A 17,546-nucleotide genomic window follows, 5' to 3' on the forward strand; every position below is an offset into this window, starting at 1 on the left:
CTATGAATATACAGAGGCTGTATACGTTGGCCTGCTGAGTATGACCGAGTGCTTAAACGTGACGACACCAAACGGTTACCAGTGGACAAATCTATATGTTCGAAGACTCTCGCTTATTGCCCGTTGCATGCTCTTATTTGCTTACTTGTGTATTATATACATTCTACGTCGCCACCAAAACAAACGCCGTCCTTCCATCCCGATCCAGTGAGTCGCCTCTTACGACAGGCAAAGTCACCCCTAACGGCAAGCATGGGTTGCTGAAGACCTACTCTACTCCGGATTTTCACGGGTCTCATATTCATCTTAACAATTACATACATACGTATTATTGCATATGCGTGCATTAAAATGATTATGCACATGTATAGCAAAGACAAGCATGTAAACGGGTATTTACTCAACAGTTACAGAAATGAATCGCAAGGTATATATTGGCCACAAATCCCTGTATCGGAAAGACGGGTTGGTCAACATAGTATCCTATTTTCAGAGAAATGCGTGTACCTCCCTTGGTCCCTCTTCCCGAGGCAAGAGAGTTAACTGACTTTAAAAGTCCAGTTTCCACCCTTGCCGAACTAGGCTGGAATAACTTGGCTCGATCGTAGCGCCACCAGTGGTCATTACGTGCTATGTCCCGTCTAAGCCTCTCCTTTGGGCCAATCAGATTCCACCCCTTGTATCACTTGCATTTGTTTCAAACAAAATGGCGGCGCCCTGATTTTGTTTGGACTGTGCATAGACTCTTTAGTCCAGCCAAAATGTAACTCCATAATACCAGGCTAGTTCGGCAAGGGTGGAAACTGGACTTTTATAGTCAGTTAACTCTCTTGCCTCGGGAAGATGCCCTTGGTCAAGGTAATGTTGTCCTTAAAGTGAGGCATACACTATGAATATTTCTGAAGTATAATGGATCTGAAAAGTTGACAACAGTACTTGTTTAGACATTGCTAATAAACAGATACACTTCAGCTACTGATGGTCCAAGTTCACGTTAGGCATGAGATAGGGGAACTCCGTGCTTGACAAGCGATATTTTCGTGCTGAACGTGCCAGTCGAGTCTATATTTTCATAGGGGACACAGTACTTAACAATCTATGCTTCAACTCGATTTCTTACAAATTTCTCTGTAATAATATGTTTCTTGGTCACGGCTACACTGATTATTAAAGCTGAGATTGCCAAACTCAAGGTACAGCAAAGTTGAATCATGCGCATGGGTACTGGAAACGTCAGATTGGACATTTCCCAAGCATAATCGTGGAGGTGTTCACCAACATGAGCACCTGTGACTCTGACTTTTAGCACGTGAATTGCGTGCAACAAGTGTGAATGGTAATCAGTACACAAACCGTCACACTTTCAAGTCGAGATCAGGCGACGGCCGCGTATAAATTGAGGAAGATCGAGTAGAGTCACGTACAGCCGAGAGATATACGATGGCAGGCACGTGCAAGTAATGTCATCGACAAGGCGTGACAGAGACGTTATTTCACGTCTATAATTATATTGAACACGGAATTTGTAAGGTGCTAGTTTAGTTCCATAGCTTCCCAGCTTTGTTGATATAACGGGTTATAGAGAAACTGTCCCAGACAATTTGGAGAAAATGGCTCTAAATTTTAGTGAAAATGGAAACAAATTATGGAGACAATGGCCCCATGTTTTGGAGAAAAGGACGCCTAAAATGGTCCCAAATAAAACTTAGCTGATAAAACTGTTACACCAGACCCGTGCCCCCCATTTGACATTATTAATTGTTATTTTGTTTGTTTTTCAATTAGTAGTAGTGAGCATTGTCACTTAAAAAACTCAATTAAACAGACCATACCTAGACGCAGTATTTCTGGACTTCTCACAAAACTAACACAAAATGGAGTAGAAGGGAACATGTCAAACTTCATAGACAGCTTCCTTGCAAGACAAGTCGTTATCAGTTAAAATAGGGAACAATCAATTTAATCATATGTCACGAGCCAACAGCACGCCACAAGGCAGCATGCTTTAACATCAGAAGTCACTAGAAAAGAAACCCAAACCTATTACGATCAGTAGCCATCACTAAAATTCAAACTACCCCGGACAGGTAGGCCCAGGCCCCATACACTGATGGATCCAAGAATCCTATCAACAACACTGCTGTTTATTGGTCTTTCCAACTTCTGGCTAAATTTGTGTCCATTTTCTCCACATTGTTTGGGGACATTTGATCCTGCACCCGATATAACCAGGGAGTCTAAATAATATGTTTTGGGATATGTATACTCTCCAAACAAAGTAGGGCATATTCGAAAGTAACGGATGATTACAGAAATACAAAGAGGTATCGAGTGATAGTAACGGATGGATAAGAAAAAGGAAGGACTTAGCTGTGATAACCGTATCTTCGTGTTGCTCGCTATTAATGATTTTGATTTTGACTTGTTGCTACACAGATCTGCATTTTCTTCCGGTGTGTCAGGTCGTTCTATCTCGGGCTGTCATTTTCCAAAGCCTCTTGCAGGCACTCTCCATTCTGGCAATAAAATATATTTTGTGTACCAAAAGATCTACATGTAATGTCTCTCGATTCTCAGATCGCTGCTGTTTGAAAGAGGAAAGGTATGCACCTATCAAAGACATAACTGCTGACAGTAAATGTCTGTTTGAGTGTGTCTGATTTGGAGAATCTAACTGTGGTCATCACAGGCTATGACCAAGAGAACATTTGATTTGATATGTCATGAGAAGCAAGAATATGTGTTTTTAATTTGTCTGAGCAATGTTCATGTTATTCACACTCATTCAATAGCCACTTTACTGAACTAAAAAAGGTACCCATTTTGAGCAAACAGGTTTAAGAAATATGGATGGATTTATTGATGAGAAATTATTGTATCATCACGTTTAAGTATAAGGCTACCACAAACTGCCTGACCCCCTAGTAGCATGGAGGAGAGAATCACGTTCGGCATCACATTACCGAGTCAATTAAGAAATAGAGAATCTCACCCCAGTGTCTTTTGATATCAAATATATCCACACAAGTTGATAAAAGTGGAAAAATTCCGAGGCTTGCCGAGGATTTTTGCCACTTTTATCAACGAGTGTTGATATATTTGATATCAAAAGACACGAGGGTGAGATTTTATTTATCATCCAACATCATTCTTTAAACTTTTTCAATTTGTAGACATTAATTAGCAGTGTCTTCAGTGTTAAAAGTACTGCAAACAGCTTCAGTAGCAGGGCCATTAGTGATGTCATTTGATTGTGACGTCATGGTAACCAGTGACATCACAATGGTCTGCAAAGCATTGTGATGTAATGTCATTGCAGCGATATCTACAGTGTAGATATCGCTTGATCTCATCCAACGCCTGTGCCAACGCCAGTTTTGGATGATAAATGTACTTAAAGGAGAAGTGTACACGCAAAAATCACTTTCTTTCTTTTTCTAAACAAAACGCAATTTTAGAATTAGTTAGTATCTGTGTTTGAAAATATACACTCATTTTTTTTCACAGTGAAAGTAGGAAGCTCACAATAGTGTGAAAGTGATATGCCGTTATGAGGCCTTCGTTTTACGAGCGAAATAGGCCTGAGTTATCCCCCTTAGATTATGACGTAATTGGTGCCAATTCAACTGGGTCCCTGTCTATTCTCAACGCAAAAGATATCAAGGACCACTTTTCGGTAAAACAACATGGTCTACGACACACTCTGGCGCAGTGGTGTCTCAGCATAACACAATTCTGGCTGGCATCTGAGATGCTAGAATCACAAAACTGTACCTACCCCACGTGAAGCGGCTCTAACAAAGCATGATGACGTCATAATGTTTATCAATTGGCACCAATGACGTCATATTGCAAGGGGCATAAGCCATGGTGTTTTTGTTATGGAAATAGAACACTTGGTAAATGTGAAAAATATGAATCGTTTTAGTGCCAAAAATATGTTAATTAAATATGATGTTTTTATATTTTTGTCTATGACACTTCTATGTTAACACTTTTAATGTGGAAAAAGTACAAGAAAAAATGGTTCATTTCCGTGTGAACTTGCCCTTTAAAGCCTTAGACGACTGGTCGGCGGTCTATGATGTTGACGCACACTTCTCTCCCTCATGTCCCAGATGTGTTCAGTGGAGGAAGGTCATGGCATTCTATGGATGTTGTGCTGCTGGGGGTGAGCACAGGCGTTGTTGTCCTGGGTGCCATTGTACAAAACAACTTTAGACAGTCGTAAGTCTGTGTTAAGGAATGTGAGTTACGATCGCCTTAGCGCTTAGATCGCTTTGTACAACGGCACCCTGAAACACAAGACATTCAACCCTCACCCCCTGTCTTGCAAACGGGACAACAAAGGGTGTCAGTAAGTTGCCCCGATAGTACTGTCCAGTGACCTTCCCTGCACAATATTGAGTAGGGTTCGCACACTCACAATGATGCCACCCAACACCATAACCGATCCACAGCGAAATATGTCATGAGGTCTCAGGTTTGCATTGGCTATTGCAAGGTGGATCCGGACTCATCTGAAAACATGACATATGACCAGCGACAACTATCCCAGGTTCAACATTGTGAACACCGTTGACGTCTGTTGGCAATGTGACAATTTGTGAAAGGGGCGGCACAACACATGGCCCTCGCGCATGGAGATGAACTGCATGTAGACCCTAACTCGTATTCCAGTTGACTCCAGGTGATTCGCTGTTTGAGCTCAATTTCAGATCAATCGATCCTGTACTCTTGTCATTGAGCTGTGATGCCTCAAGGTGGGCGATCGTCAACATTTTGGATTTATTGGTACTTTTTCCATAGTATGCTATTCACAGACCTAAAACATTTAACGCACTGACCACTGCACGTGGACTTCTGGCAGTTTCCAGCATGTCAATTGCCTGCAGACACTCCTGCGTTGCAAATTCATACACATACAACGAATGAAATCAAGTTAAATCGCAACTGTATGAAAAACAGTATCAAAAAGATCGACATAAATAATGGTCCAGTGACATTAATCGACCTTCCTTGAAAGTATCAAGACCAGGAATCACATCCTATGAACGTGTTGGCACTATTATATACTGAGGCACGTACAAACTATAGGATGTGTTTAGGTGTTACGTTTTTACAGACACAAACGCTCTTGCATGGGACCTTTGATGTCATTGCTTACCTTTGTTTTAATACTTTATGTTAACATTTATTTTCCATGATCCCCTAGGTTTTTTATAGAGTATACAGTACTCATTACTAATCATCCAGATTTAAGGCAACCACGTATTTCATGTTTAGAAGTAATTTAAAAAATGAAATAAAACATAACACTTCTTTTATGAGGAAGACATTTAATATTATTCACAATAAGTATTTACAGCTTTAGTTCTTATATACATATATCAATACACAATAAATGGTTCATGGAATGATAAAATAGACAAATATTCAAGACAATCACTGGTACAATGAAATGGGACACTTGTATATACATAGTTCAATAAGGCAATTAGACAGCAGAAGGGCCTGGTCTTGAGTTGACAAGTACATCAGCTCATTCATTTGCAACGCTTTGCAAGCAGGACTGATTAACAGGTGGTTGATATGAATTCAGAGAAGGGAAACAAGGCTGAAACTTAACAACTTCTGTTTTCAAGCAAAGACTTTTAGAAAAAGAAGCTTGGAAAAAATGAGCAACCATGATGTCAGAAATTTCATTTTTAAATAAAGGAGAAAAACATGCTTTTTCATGCATGGGTGTTCATTGCTTCAAATGATATAAAGGTGAGAAACATATTTCTCAATGTTTTGGCTACATGAAAGAAAATATGCCTCTATGAAAAGAATTTTACTTCTCGTTTGGTGAATTATGCATCTTGTGTCTGGAGTGCAATCCTATCCAGGGGTAATACATGCCAGTAGTGAAATCAAATGTCTTATTAAAAAAACTAAACAAAACTATCACTACCATGCACGCCACTCACCACAATGTAAATAATAGGACTTAAAAGTCCTAAAAGATAACATAATCTGAATAGATGAGAAACCTTTCACCCAACACTTTTACAAACATCTACTCGATTTAAAGAAAATGTGAAAGAAAAGAAACACCCTTGTTGTTGCATAACCAACTCTCAGCTGTAACCATCAAGTCCTGCTACTAGTGTAACGTCTGGTGAACCTCATTCATACAGTGTTTCAACAGATTGTCAATATTGTGTCCCGTAACTTGATTTATGACATTCTGATACTTAATGTGAAATCATGAAAGCTAAAGCATCAACAGATAGAACCCACATTTCAGATACAAGATACAGCTTTGACTTTTGACAAACCTGACATACTCTTATAAGATTAATTCAAACACAGATAAGATGCTTAAACATACAGCTGTTTGCTTGAGAAACCTTAAATATAAATAGGTTACACTACTGTATTATATTCCACATGATGATGTTTGTTTGTTGTTTAACGCCGCACTTGGCAATATTCCAGCTATATGACGGCAGTCTGTAAATAATCAAATCTGGACCAGACAATCCAGTAATTGACATCATGAGCATTGATCCACGCAATTGGGATATGATGACATGCATCAACCAAGTCAGCCAGCCTGACCACCCGATCCCGTCATGATGATGGCGTCATTGAACTCTTGGCTGGTATTAACTCTATCATATAATGGGTGGGTTTCTCAGATGGATAAAGCCATAAAACAATATCCGCTGGGGTCATATTCGTACATAGAGGCTCGCAAAATACAATGTTTATTCCTAATTCAGGATATTTACCATCCCCAAACACACTCGCGTGATAACCTCTATTTATGTCACTGTGCTTTTGTGTACTTCAAAATATATCTTACTTCACTGTAGGTATGTAACAATTATATCCTCATTTCTGTCTGATAATTTCAAAACAATATCTTCTTATGGTAACATAGAAGAAGTTTTAAGCATAAAAGCTTTGTCTCTAATTCCCCTTTGTTAATTAACCGCCATTTTGAATTTTGCAAAATGAAAATGCTTCCCTTAGCCAGAGTGAGATAGGAGACATAGTACTAATGTGTTACTGATCTGCTCAGTACTGCTGCAGAGGAAGAGTTCTAACTGTGATGGACAAAACAAATAACACAAGCCATCACTGACAATGTCAAGATGAGCAAAGACGAAATGTCTCTTCTGCATGATTCCTAACACCTGGATCAACACACTCTCCTCAGCCCTGCCTTCATGAAACACTTAACACTGTCAGCTACAAGGTAAACAAGACACCAACAAACATCACACATAAAGAACACAGATCCCATGCTCACTGAAGACATGTTGGATGCAACTATCAGCAACAATCAGCAACTAAATGCCTCCTTGTGAAAGACGTGGCGTTTCAGTCAACAGTGTCCCTCCAGAATCAACAGATTCCCGCTGGATGCCATACAGAACATCATCACTAGCAGATTCCCTACACGCTGCCAGAAGCTCTGGTCCTACTTCCTACACCTTGCCCCACACAGCTTTTCACTGATTAAGCCTGAATACTTGTCATGCTCTTTGTATATGCATTAAGGACCCCCTTCATTTACAGGATAAAGCCAATCTCATTCAAATCAGATCTTAGTTCTCGCTGCCACTAAACAAAGATAAGATACATCCCATTAGGGTTCATGTCAGAACGACCTTTCATCCGACCAATCAGAGCGTCGCTTACCAGATCATGAAAGTGACAGTCGGAATGTGATTTCTAATCATGGAGCGTCGAAAACTTTAAAACGGGGTATTCCGAACGATAGTTACAGGCTTAACGACTGAATCTATACAATCTTGACCATATATGAGCCATTCGAGAATGTTCTTTTGTTCAGGTTTCAAATTTTTAAGCCAGAATTTGTCAAAATATGTTTCGAAGTGTAGTCCCCAATTTGAAATTAGTGCCGTAAAGCACGAGAAAACTGCCTTCTGATTGGCTAATATCAACTTCTTGTCAGTAATTCCATTGGTCGGTCAGAGTTCACGAAAGGCCGGTCTGACGTGACCCGTAATGGGATGTCATCAGATCTTTGTTTAGCGGCAGCGAGAACTAAGATCTGATTTTAATGAGATTGAGGATAAAGCAGGCTACAAAGATAAAGAAGGATTGTGATCTTGGCAACCACCTAAACCTTCAACTTGATCCATTTTTATCCAATGATTGAAAATGACATGAGCAAGTGTACATGGTTATGATGATATCAAACATCTAGTCCTCAAAGATTGACACATGGTAGTTGTGTCAGTCATCCAGTTGGTTTATTGTCAAGCATTTTCACTGCCTTGTTAAATAGCTGACTGATTTCTTTCAGAAAGTAATTGTTGCAGTGTCTTGTCAGGCTTTGATTCATTGCTGACAACTGACAACTGAGAAGGTAGTTAATTACCTTCCGGCATAGATGATTATTCTAATGAGCAAAAATAATCAAACTACTTCAATTGTAGCTGGGTTTTTTCCTTGCTTCCTCTTCTCATAAACCCCCCCCCCCCCCCCAACTTAGTTGTATATCTACTCTTGCACACATTTTACACTGAAAACAATACTAGATTATCTTTTAGCATCCATTCAAGAACCAAATGTGTCATTCATTCAATGAACAAAACCTTCACAACCATCTCTTTCCAAAATCAACTGTCAGACTATTACATAAATTATGCCTTAATTTATATGTTCAATCAATGTAAGAACAATGCCAACAAGATCACATGAATGTCTATATTACAATGACTTGAACACACAGACATTCAAACTAAATCATAAAGTGTCTCCACAGTACAATGTCTTTTTATTATGTTGTCAGATGTGATGAAGACGTCATGAAAGGCAGGGTTTCACACCATTTGTTTGTTTGTTGTTTTCTTGGCACACTCAGCAATATTCCAGCTACATGATGGCATTCTGTAACTAATCAAGTCTGGACTAGACACTCCATGCAAATGGGATATGACATGCCATCAACCAAAAGACACAGCCTTACCACCTGATCCAACAGTGAGCTGGGTTGAACACCGCTCTGAACAGTATTCCAACGATATCACGGCGTGTCAGCTTAATGTGGGAGGAAAGGCTGCAGTGATGCAGGTCTCAGACGTTTACCACTTTGGTGAAACCCACGAGCACGGGTATGGTGCTAACTAAACTAGAAACATAATCGGGGCAAACCAGGATTCAAACTCACAATCAAGGGATGCAACTCTGCACAGTGAATGGGCCCCCCGTGCCCCCTGGAACTAACAGGTCACTCTACAGCAAGTATAGGCTGATGGAGACCTGTTTTGTAACCCACAACCACCCTAGGTTCCCCACCAGCCAATCGAAATGTCTTATCTCCAAGGCAGTCTCTCATGGCATAACATGGCAGCTTTAAACACACAGGGATGGAAGAGTTACTTGTGACTATCCTATACTATACACTCCTACTGAAAAATAGGTATTATTTTTAGGTAGTCTGGCATTTTGAATTACATGTTTTGAAAGTATGAACTCGCAGCACAAAGTGCCATTTTACTGCAGCTGTTGTAAGTCTATGACAAAGTATCAGAGATATCTCTGCCTAAATATCACTTTGACGAACCTTTGAGGGATGGCAACCTTACAAGGATTGGAATGGAAAGTTGGGCAATGTCTCTGATTATCTGTGTATCACCCCTTTCTCATGCCTAAATGTTCTCCTAAATGATTCCCACCCATTGCCATAACTGTCATCCCTGAATTCTACAGATTTTCACATTCTAATTGTAGCACAGCTCTCATAACATGGACATCGTCTAATATAGATGCTTCTTCCTACACAGGTTTGGGATACAGACCCAAGAGACCAGTGATTAGAGGACGTAAGCCGAGTGAAGAAATGACAGGAGGATCCTCCCATAGACTGACATCTAGTCTCTGACATGAACATATTAAACAGAAAATAAATGCTTTCTCCCGTTTGAGGTATTTTCTTTTCATATTGCTTCACTGTAAGTTTGGTGTGTTTATCTCACAGATAGGACTGACACACCTAGGAACATGACTGAAGGCTCGCAAAAGTCTTACGTCTTGTACTAAAAGTAAACTGTTTACAATAAATATCACATCACTCCATGCAAGGATGTGTAATGAACACACGCTTCAGTTTAACTTGACCAATCTTCCCAGTGCCTGCCTCCACTCTCAAAATGCATTGTAAGTCATCAAAAGATCAAACCTGAATGCATTTCATCTGGATATTTCAAATGTTCTAGATAGAAAATGTTTGAACAAACAAATGCGATCCCATCGCCAGAAATACAGTTAAGACAACAAATATGGCAATCTATATTACCTTATTTTAAACCATGATTTTCTTTCAAGGAATACCAGGGATTTATCTAGGATTCTTAACTATGTGCCTCTAAAGACATTTACTGTTGACTTAGGGCAGAAGATTGGCCTGTGAGCTGGTCTAGATAGATCCCTGACCTCCGTGACTATAGTAGCAACTGTGATGCCAGACTACTGTTTCGTTCCTTCTCTTTCAGCTTTGGGGTTGTACATCCTTAGTAAGCATTTGGCACTGAAGGAAATATCAACATAAACAATAATTGATAAATACTTCTTACAATGGTCTGATACAATCAGCATATTTCTCTTAATTTGCTACAAGGATTTCTGGTGGTAAGGCAAACTTACACCCAAATGAAATCATCTTAAATATTTGACATGATATTTGTTGTGAAATTAAGTTCATACAGATGCTATACTATTATGACAGTTAGGGCACTGCAAAGTGATTACTTGTTCATAATTTCTCCCAAAGGAACACAATATCTGCTTATTGTCTGATGCAGTGATCACATTGATTAATTTGGGACTCCAGTTCTGTGCCTAGCAGACAGTTTATTTGGCCCAAGTACCTTTTTGTAATCTACTCCTAAAAGTCACTATAAAAAGGAGGCAATTTCTGACAAACAAGTAATCAATTTGTTGCGGCCTTGTGAACGTGTTTCATATTACAGATGTGTAGAAGCTTGGATATTATAATGGCAATCGGGGATGCTACAGGATCATAAAGTAGAAAATATATTATTTGGATTATATGGGGGGTAAACCATGACGATATGAGTTGGGTACAGGAATGTACAATCTGAATGCTAATACTACGTCCAGCACGCTCTGGCGCTGACCCTTCTGCACTGAAGCTTAAGTCCATCGAACATGCCGAGTACACTCATTCACACGTAGCTTATCACCACACGTCTAACCAGAGACAGCAAGCTTCCCTCCATGAATAGTTTCGGGATAAAGTATACCTCATTTCAATGTAGACAAGCAAGAGATATTTTATCACAAGACATAGTTTTTAGGATTACAATTTCGTCAGCACCAGGAGAAGAATGGTGCTCTGTGTGCAAAACTTTGCGTGAATGTATCGCTATCAAGGCGTGTCCGAGCCAGCCCCGCCCGGTTCCTCTCCACCGTGACCACGGGCATCTGCACCAGCTGGACTGGAGACTTGCCGTCCTTTAAGGCCTGGGTCAGATTCAGGATCTGGAAGGAAGATGGAGAGTTCAAGGTTTGGTCAAAGTTTGTTTGTTTTTGTTTGTTTGTTTGTTGCTTAACGCCTCACTCAGCAATATTCCAGCTATATGACGGTGATCTGTAAATAATCGAGTCTGGACCAGACAATCCAGTGATTAATATTATGAGCATCGATCCACGCAATTGGGATCGATGACATGCATCAAATAAGTCAGCGAGTCTGACCACCCGATCCCGTTAGTCGCCTTTTACGACAAGCTTAGTCACCTCTTTGGTCAAAGTATTTTCATGATATCATCTGAGCTATACATGCGAGGAAAGTCCAAAGTGATGCAAGTAGAAACAGTTTGCCACTCTGGTGAACCTACAGGAAGGAACATAACAGACCAAGGAACCAAGGATGACAATCAGGGTAAATGTGGGATTCAAACCCATGATCAGTGGATCCTGGTACTACCATGGGACACAACCCTGCACAGCAGACAGAGGCACCTGAGATCACTGGCCCACCCAGCAATAGTACAGCGAGTAGGGGTGACAGGATTCAGTGGGACAGAAGCAGCAGTCAATAATATTACAGCTGCATACAAAGCTCCATCAGGTCTGGGAATGACTAACCAGTGAATGTTGATCTTGTGAAGCTGTTAGTGCTATTCACACCAAGCAGCTATTGTGACAGACTGATGACCTATCTGAGCACTCAAAACAAACTGCCTGAAGAACAGCCCATCTCAACCAAAGGGAGATAACTCACCTGTCCCCTCATCACAGACATTTGTTTCTCGAAAGTACTCTTGTCAAAACCCTGGTCAGTCTGCAAGAACGAAATCAAACTAGTTACGCTTGTGTTTATGCAATTTGTAAGTAAAGGTTAAATTATGAGATAAGACAGCATTTGGACAAAACCATGTCAGAATATTACAGATCCTCTGACCACCTCAAACTCTACTCTGAGCAGCATTCAATGAACAAAACCTTCACAGCCATCTCTTTCCAAAATCAACTGTCAGACTATTACATCAATTATGCCTTAATTCATATGTTCAATCAATGTAATTACAATGCCAACAAAATCACATGAATGTCTATATTACCACCTCATCCATCTTCCACCTCTCCCCTACCACACCATCTCCCCCAGCCACTCTCTCTCCCCTACCCACACCCTCTCCCCCACCCCCAGCCTCTCCCCACCCACACCCACCCATGACCTACACCCTCTCTCCCACCCCCATCCTCTCCCCACCCACACCCTCTCCCCACCCTCTCCCCCAACACACTCTCTCCCCTACCCACACCCTCTCCCCCACCCACACCCTTTCCCCCACCCACACTCTTTCCCCTACCCACACCCTCTCCCCCATCTACACCCTCTCCCAACCCACATCCTCTCTCCCACCCACACCCTCTCTCCCACCAACACCCTCCCCCACCCCCACCCTCTCCCCACCCACACCCACTCCTGACCCACAGCCTCTCTCCCACCCACACCCTCCCCCACCCCTACCCTCTCCCCACCCACACCCTCCCCCAACCCCACCCTCTCCCCACCGACACCCTCTCCCCTACCCACTGAGCTCCTACCTGAAAGAGTTCAAAGAGATCATCACAGAGGTCTTGTACAAAGTTCATGTCGGCCAGCTGAGGTAACACGAGGTCCTTCACGTCCTGGGAGAAGGGGATCTTGGCCTGAGGTAACCATGCCCAGTGGTAGGGATCTGACAACAGGACATGACATCATACACACAATAACCAACACTACTGAGGGAGGGAGGCTCACGAGGTTGACAGTGACACTGATGTGACAGATTAACTTCATATAAGTAACACAGTAACAAAAGTAGCATATAAGTAACGTCTCCTATGTGACCAGATACCACAAAGAAATCAGTGTGTTACATTCTCAACAAAAAACTGACTCCTACCAACCCATTACTCCTAAGAACTGTTCAAAGCACAAATACAATGCACTAATATTCAAATAATTCAAGAGATGTTCATGAGCACTTGTTCATGTGTACCTATGCTGTGTTCATGTGTACCTCTGCTGTGTTCATGTGTACCTCTGCTGTGTTCATGTGTACCTCTGTTGTGTTCATGTGTACCTCTGCTGTGTTCATGTGTACATCTGCTGTGTTCATGTGTACCTCTGCTGTGTTCATGTGTACCTATGCTGTGTTCATGTGTACCTATGCTGTGTTCATGTGTATCTCTGCTGTGTTCATGTGTACCACTGCTGTGTTCATGTGTACCTCTGTTGTGTTCATGTGTACCTCTGTTGTGTTCATGTGTATCTCTGCTGTGTTCATGTGTACCTATGCTGTGTTCATGTGTATCTCTGCTGTGTTCATGTGTACCTATGCTGTGTTCATGTGTATCTCTGCTGTGTTCATGTGTACCTCTGCTGTGTTCATGTGTACCACTGCTGTGTTCATGTGTACATCTGTTGTGTTCATGTGTACCACTGCTGTGTTCATGTGTACCACTGCTGTGTTCATGTGTACCTCTGTTGTGTTCATGTGTACCTCTGCTGTGTTCATGTGTACCACTGCTGTGTTCATGTGTACCTCTGCTGTGTTCATGTGTACCACTGCTGTGTTCATGTGTATCTCTGCTGTGTTCATGTGTACCACTGCTGTGTTCATGTGTACCTCTCCTGTGTCCATGTGTACCTCTGCTGTGTTCATGTGTACCTCTGCTGTGTTCATGTGTACCTCTGCTGTGTTCATGTGTACCACTGCTGTGTTCATGTGTACATCTGCTGTGTTCATGTGTACCTCTGCTGTGTTCATGTGTACCACTGCTGTGTTCATGTGTACCACTGCTGTGTTCATGTGTACCACTGCTGTGTTCATGTGTACCACTGCTGTGTTCATGTGTACACCTGCTGTGTTCATGTGTACCTCTGCTGTGTTCATGTGTATCTCTGCTGTGTTCATGTGTATCTCTGCTGTGTTCATGTGTACCTCTGCTGTGTTCATGTATACCACTGCTGTGTTCATGTGTATCTCTGCTGTGTTCATGTGTATCTCTGCTGTGTTCATGTGTATCTCTGCTGTGTTCATGTGTACCTCTGCTGTGTTCATGTGTATCTCTGCTGTGTCCATGTGTATCTCTGCTGTGTTCATGTGTACCACTGCCGTGTTCATGTGTACCTCTGCTGTGTTCATGTGTACCACTGCTGTGGTGGTTGTCCGTTCATATGTACCTCTGCTGTAATTGCCAAATGTACTTACACGCTCGCCACTCGTCAGGGTGTTTGTAGGGAAATGCTAAACCATTGTCTATCGCTGCTATGTTTATTTCAGGGTTCTCCACTAAACTCCATTCCGAGTCCTGTAAATAAACAACACATGTTGTTACCATGTTCACATGAGTGCTTTGTGTTTCACACAGACAGCAATATTACAGCTCCACCAAGCAAACATATGAATCTACATGACCCCCCCTTCTGCTGTCTTGCCAATATGTATCTACATGACCCACCTCTCTGCTGTCCTGTCAATATGTATCTACATGACCCCCCCTTCTGCTGTCTTGCCAATATGTATCTACATGACCCACCTCTCTGCTGTCCTGTCAATATGTATCTACATGACCCCCCCTTCTGCTGTCTTGCCAATATGTATCTACATGACCCACCTCTCTGCTGTCCTGCCAATATGTATCTACATGACCCCCCCTTCTGCTGTCTTGCCAATATGTATCTACATGACCCACCTCTCTGCTGTCTTGCCAATATGTATCTACATGACCCCCCGCTCTGCTGTCTTGCCAATATGTATCTACATGACCCCCCTCTCTGCTGTCTTGCCAATATGTATCTACATGACCCCCAGCTCTGCTGTCTTGCCAATATGTATCTACATGACCTACCTCTCTGCTGTCTTGCCAATATGTATCTACATGACCCACCGCTCTGCTGTCTTGCCAATATGTATCTACATGACCCCCCGCTCTGCTGTTTTGCCAATATGTATCTACATGACCCCCCCTTCTGCTGTCTTGCCAATATGTATCTACATGACCCACCTCTCTGCTGTCTTGCCAATATGTATCTACATGACCCCCCGCTCTGCTGTCTTGCCAATATGTATCTACATGACCCCCCGCTCTGCTGTTTTGCCAATATGTATCTACATGACCCACCTCTCTGCTGTCTTGCCAATATGTATCTACATGACCCACCTCTCTGCTGTCTTGCCAATATGTATCTACATGACCCACCTCTCTGCTGTCTTGCCAATATGTATCTACATGACCCACCGCTCTGCTGTCTTGCCAATATGTATCTACATGACCCCCCTCTCTGCTGTCTTGCCAATATGTATCTACATGACCCCCCGCTCTGCTGTCTTGCCAATATGTATCTACATGACCCCCCGCTCTGCTGTCTTGCCAATATGTATCTACATGACCTACCTCTCTGCTGTCTTGCCAATATGTATCTACATGACCCCCCTCTCTGCTGTCTTGCCAATATGTATCTACATGACCCACCTCTCTGCTGTCTTGCCAATATGTATCTACATGACCCCCCGCTCTGCTGTTTTGCCAATATGTATCTACATGACCCACTGCTCTGCTGTCTTGCCAATATGTATCTACATGACCCCCCGCTCTGCTGTCTTGCCAATATGTATCTACATGACCCACAGCTCTGCTGTCTTGCCAATATGTATCTACATGACCCCCCTCTCTGCTGTCTTGCCAATATGTATCTACATGACCCCCCGCTCTGCTGTCTTGCCAATATGTATCTACATGACCCACCGCTCTGCTGTCTTGCCAATATGTATCTACATGACCCACCGCTCTGCTGTCTTGCCAATATGTATCTACATGACCCGCCTCTCTGCTGTCTTGCCAATATGTATCTACATGACCCCCCGCTCTGCTGTCTTGCCAATATGTATCTACATGACCACCATATCTGCTGTCTTGCCAATATGTATCTACATGACCCACCTCTCTGCTGTCTTGCCAATATGTATCTACATGACCCACCTCTCTGCTGTTTTGCCAATATGTATCTACATGACCCCCCTCTCTGCTGTCTTGCCAATATGTATCTACATGACCCACCTCTCTGCTGTCTTGCCAATATGTATCTACATGACCCACCTCTCTGCTGTCTTGTGCTGTTGTAGCTATGTCATACTTGATTAACCAGTTGTCATTGCCTCGGTCTGCAAACAAGAGTAGGTTGAAAATGTATTACAACAACAATGACGCCATAGACTACATGTCTGTACAACAGCACTTGTTGTTTGTTTGTTGTTTAATGCCGCTATCAGCATTATTCCAGCTATATGACGACAGAATATAAATAATCGAGCTGGACCTAACAATCTAGTGATTGACATCATAAGCATCGATCTACACAATAGGGATAAGATGACAAGCATCAACCAAGTCATGGAGTCATGCAAGCCATCCTGTGATGGGGTGCAGATGGTGCCATCTTCTGTCTGACATAACACTCAGCAGCTTTGGTCTTTGAAAAGTGTGTCTCAGGCAACGTAAGTTTGAAATGACACAGGTCATAGACATGTTACATGCTGACAGTTGGCGGAAACCCACAAACAAAGACATGAAGCAGACTCTGAGTCAAATCAGTTCAAAACACTCATCAACAGATCCTGGCCAAGGGAAATAACTCCTCTCGGTTAGCTGCAGCACCTTAGACAACTGGACCCAAAACAGACTCTCTTCTGAAAGAAGTGTGTCTCAAGTTGGAAAATTGTATTGGATGAGTGAGTGAGTGAGTGGGTTGGGTTTAACGCCGCTTTTAACAGTATTCCAGTTATATCGCGGCGTGTCAGCTTAATGTGGGGGGAAAGCCCAAAGTGATGCAGGTCTCAGACGTTTACCACTTCGGTGAAACCAACGAGCAAGGGTATGGTGCTGACAAACCTAGAAACATAATCGGGGCGAACCCGGGATTCGAACCCACAATCATAGGTTTCTGGCGTGCCCAGGGACGCAACTCTGCACAGCGAATTGCAGCGCCTTAGACGACTGGGCCA

At 42.3% G+C, this 17,546-nt stretch overlaps 1 protein-coding gene across 2 annotated transcripts in view; it reads right to left on the bottom strand.

Moving 5' to 3' along the window:
• Nucleotides 1-8,506: 8,506 nt before the first annotated feature.
• Nucleotides 8,507-17,546, bottom strand: part of LOC139452143 (phosphatidylinositol 4-kinase type 2-beta-like) — a 44,937-nt gene continuing 35,897 nt past the window's right edge. For both annotated transcript variants that reach the window (XM_071233481.1, XM_071233482.1), the window contains exons 5-9: nucleotides 16,642-16,706; nucleotides 14,754-14,853; nucleotides 13,102-13,235; nucleotides 12,272-12,331; nucleotides 8,507-11,526 (exon numbers count right to left, since the gene is read on the bottom strand). In XM_071233481.1, the coding sequence (XP_071089582.1) occupies nucleotides 11,356-11,526; nucleotides 12,272-12,331; nucleotides 13,102-13,235; nucleotides 14,754-14,853; nucleotides 16,642-16,706 (530 nt within the window). In that variant the 3' untranslated portion in view covers nucleotides 8,507-11,355. The remainder of the gene's footprint in view (nucleotides 11,527-12,271; nucleotides 12,332-13,101; nucleotides 13,236-14,753; nucleotides 14,854-16,641; nucleotides 16,707-17,546) is intronic.

The sequence above is a fragment of the Haliotis cracherodii genome, unplaced genomic scaffold (assembly GCF_022045235.1).
Source record: "Haliotis cracherodii isolate W230 unplaced genomic scaffold, xgHalCrac1.p SCAF_9, whole genome shotgun sequence".
NCBI classification, from domain to species: Eukaryota; Metazoa; Mollusca; class Gastropoda; order Lepetellida; family Haliotidae; genus Haliotis; species Haliotis cracherodii.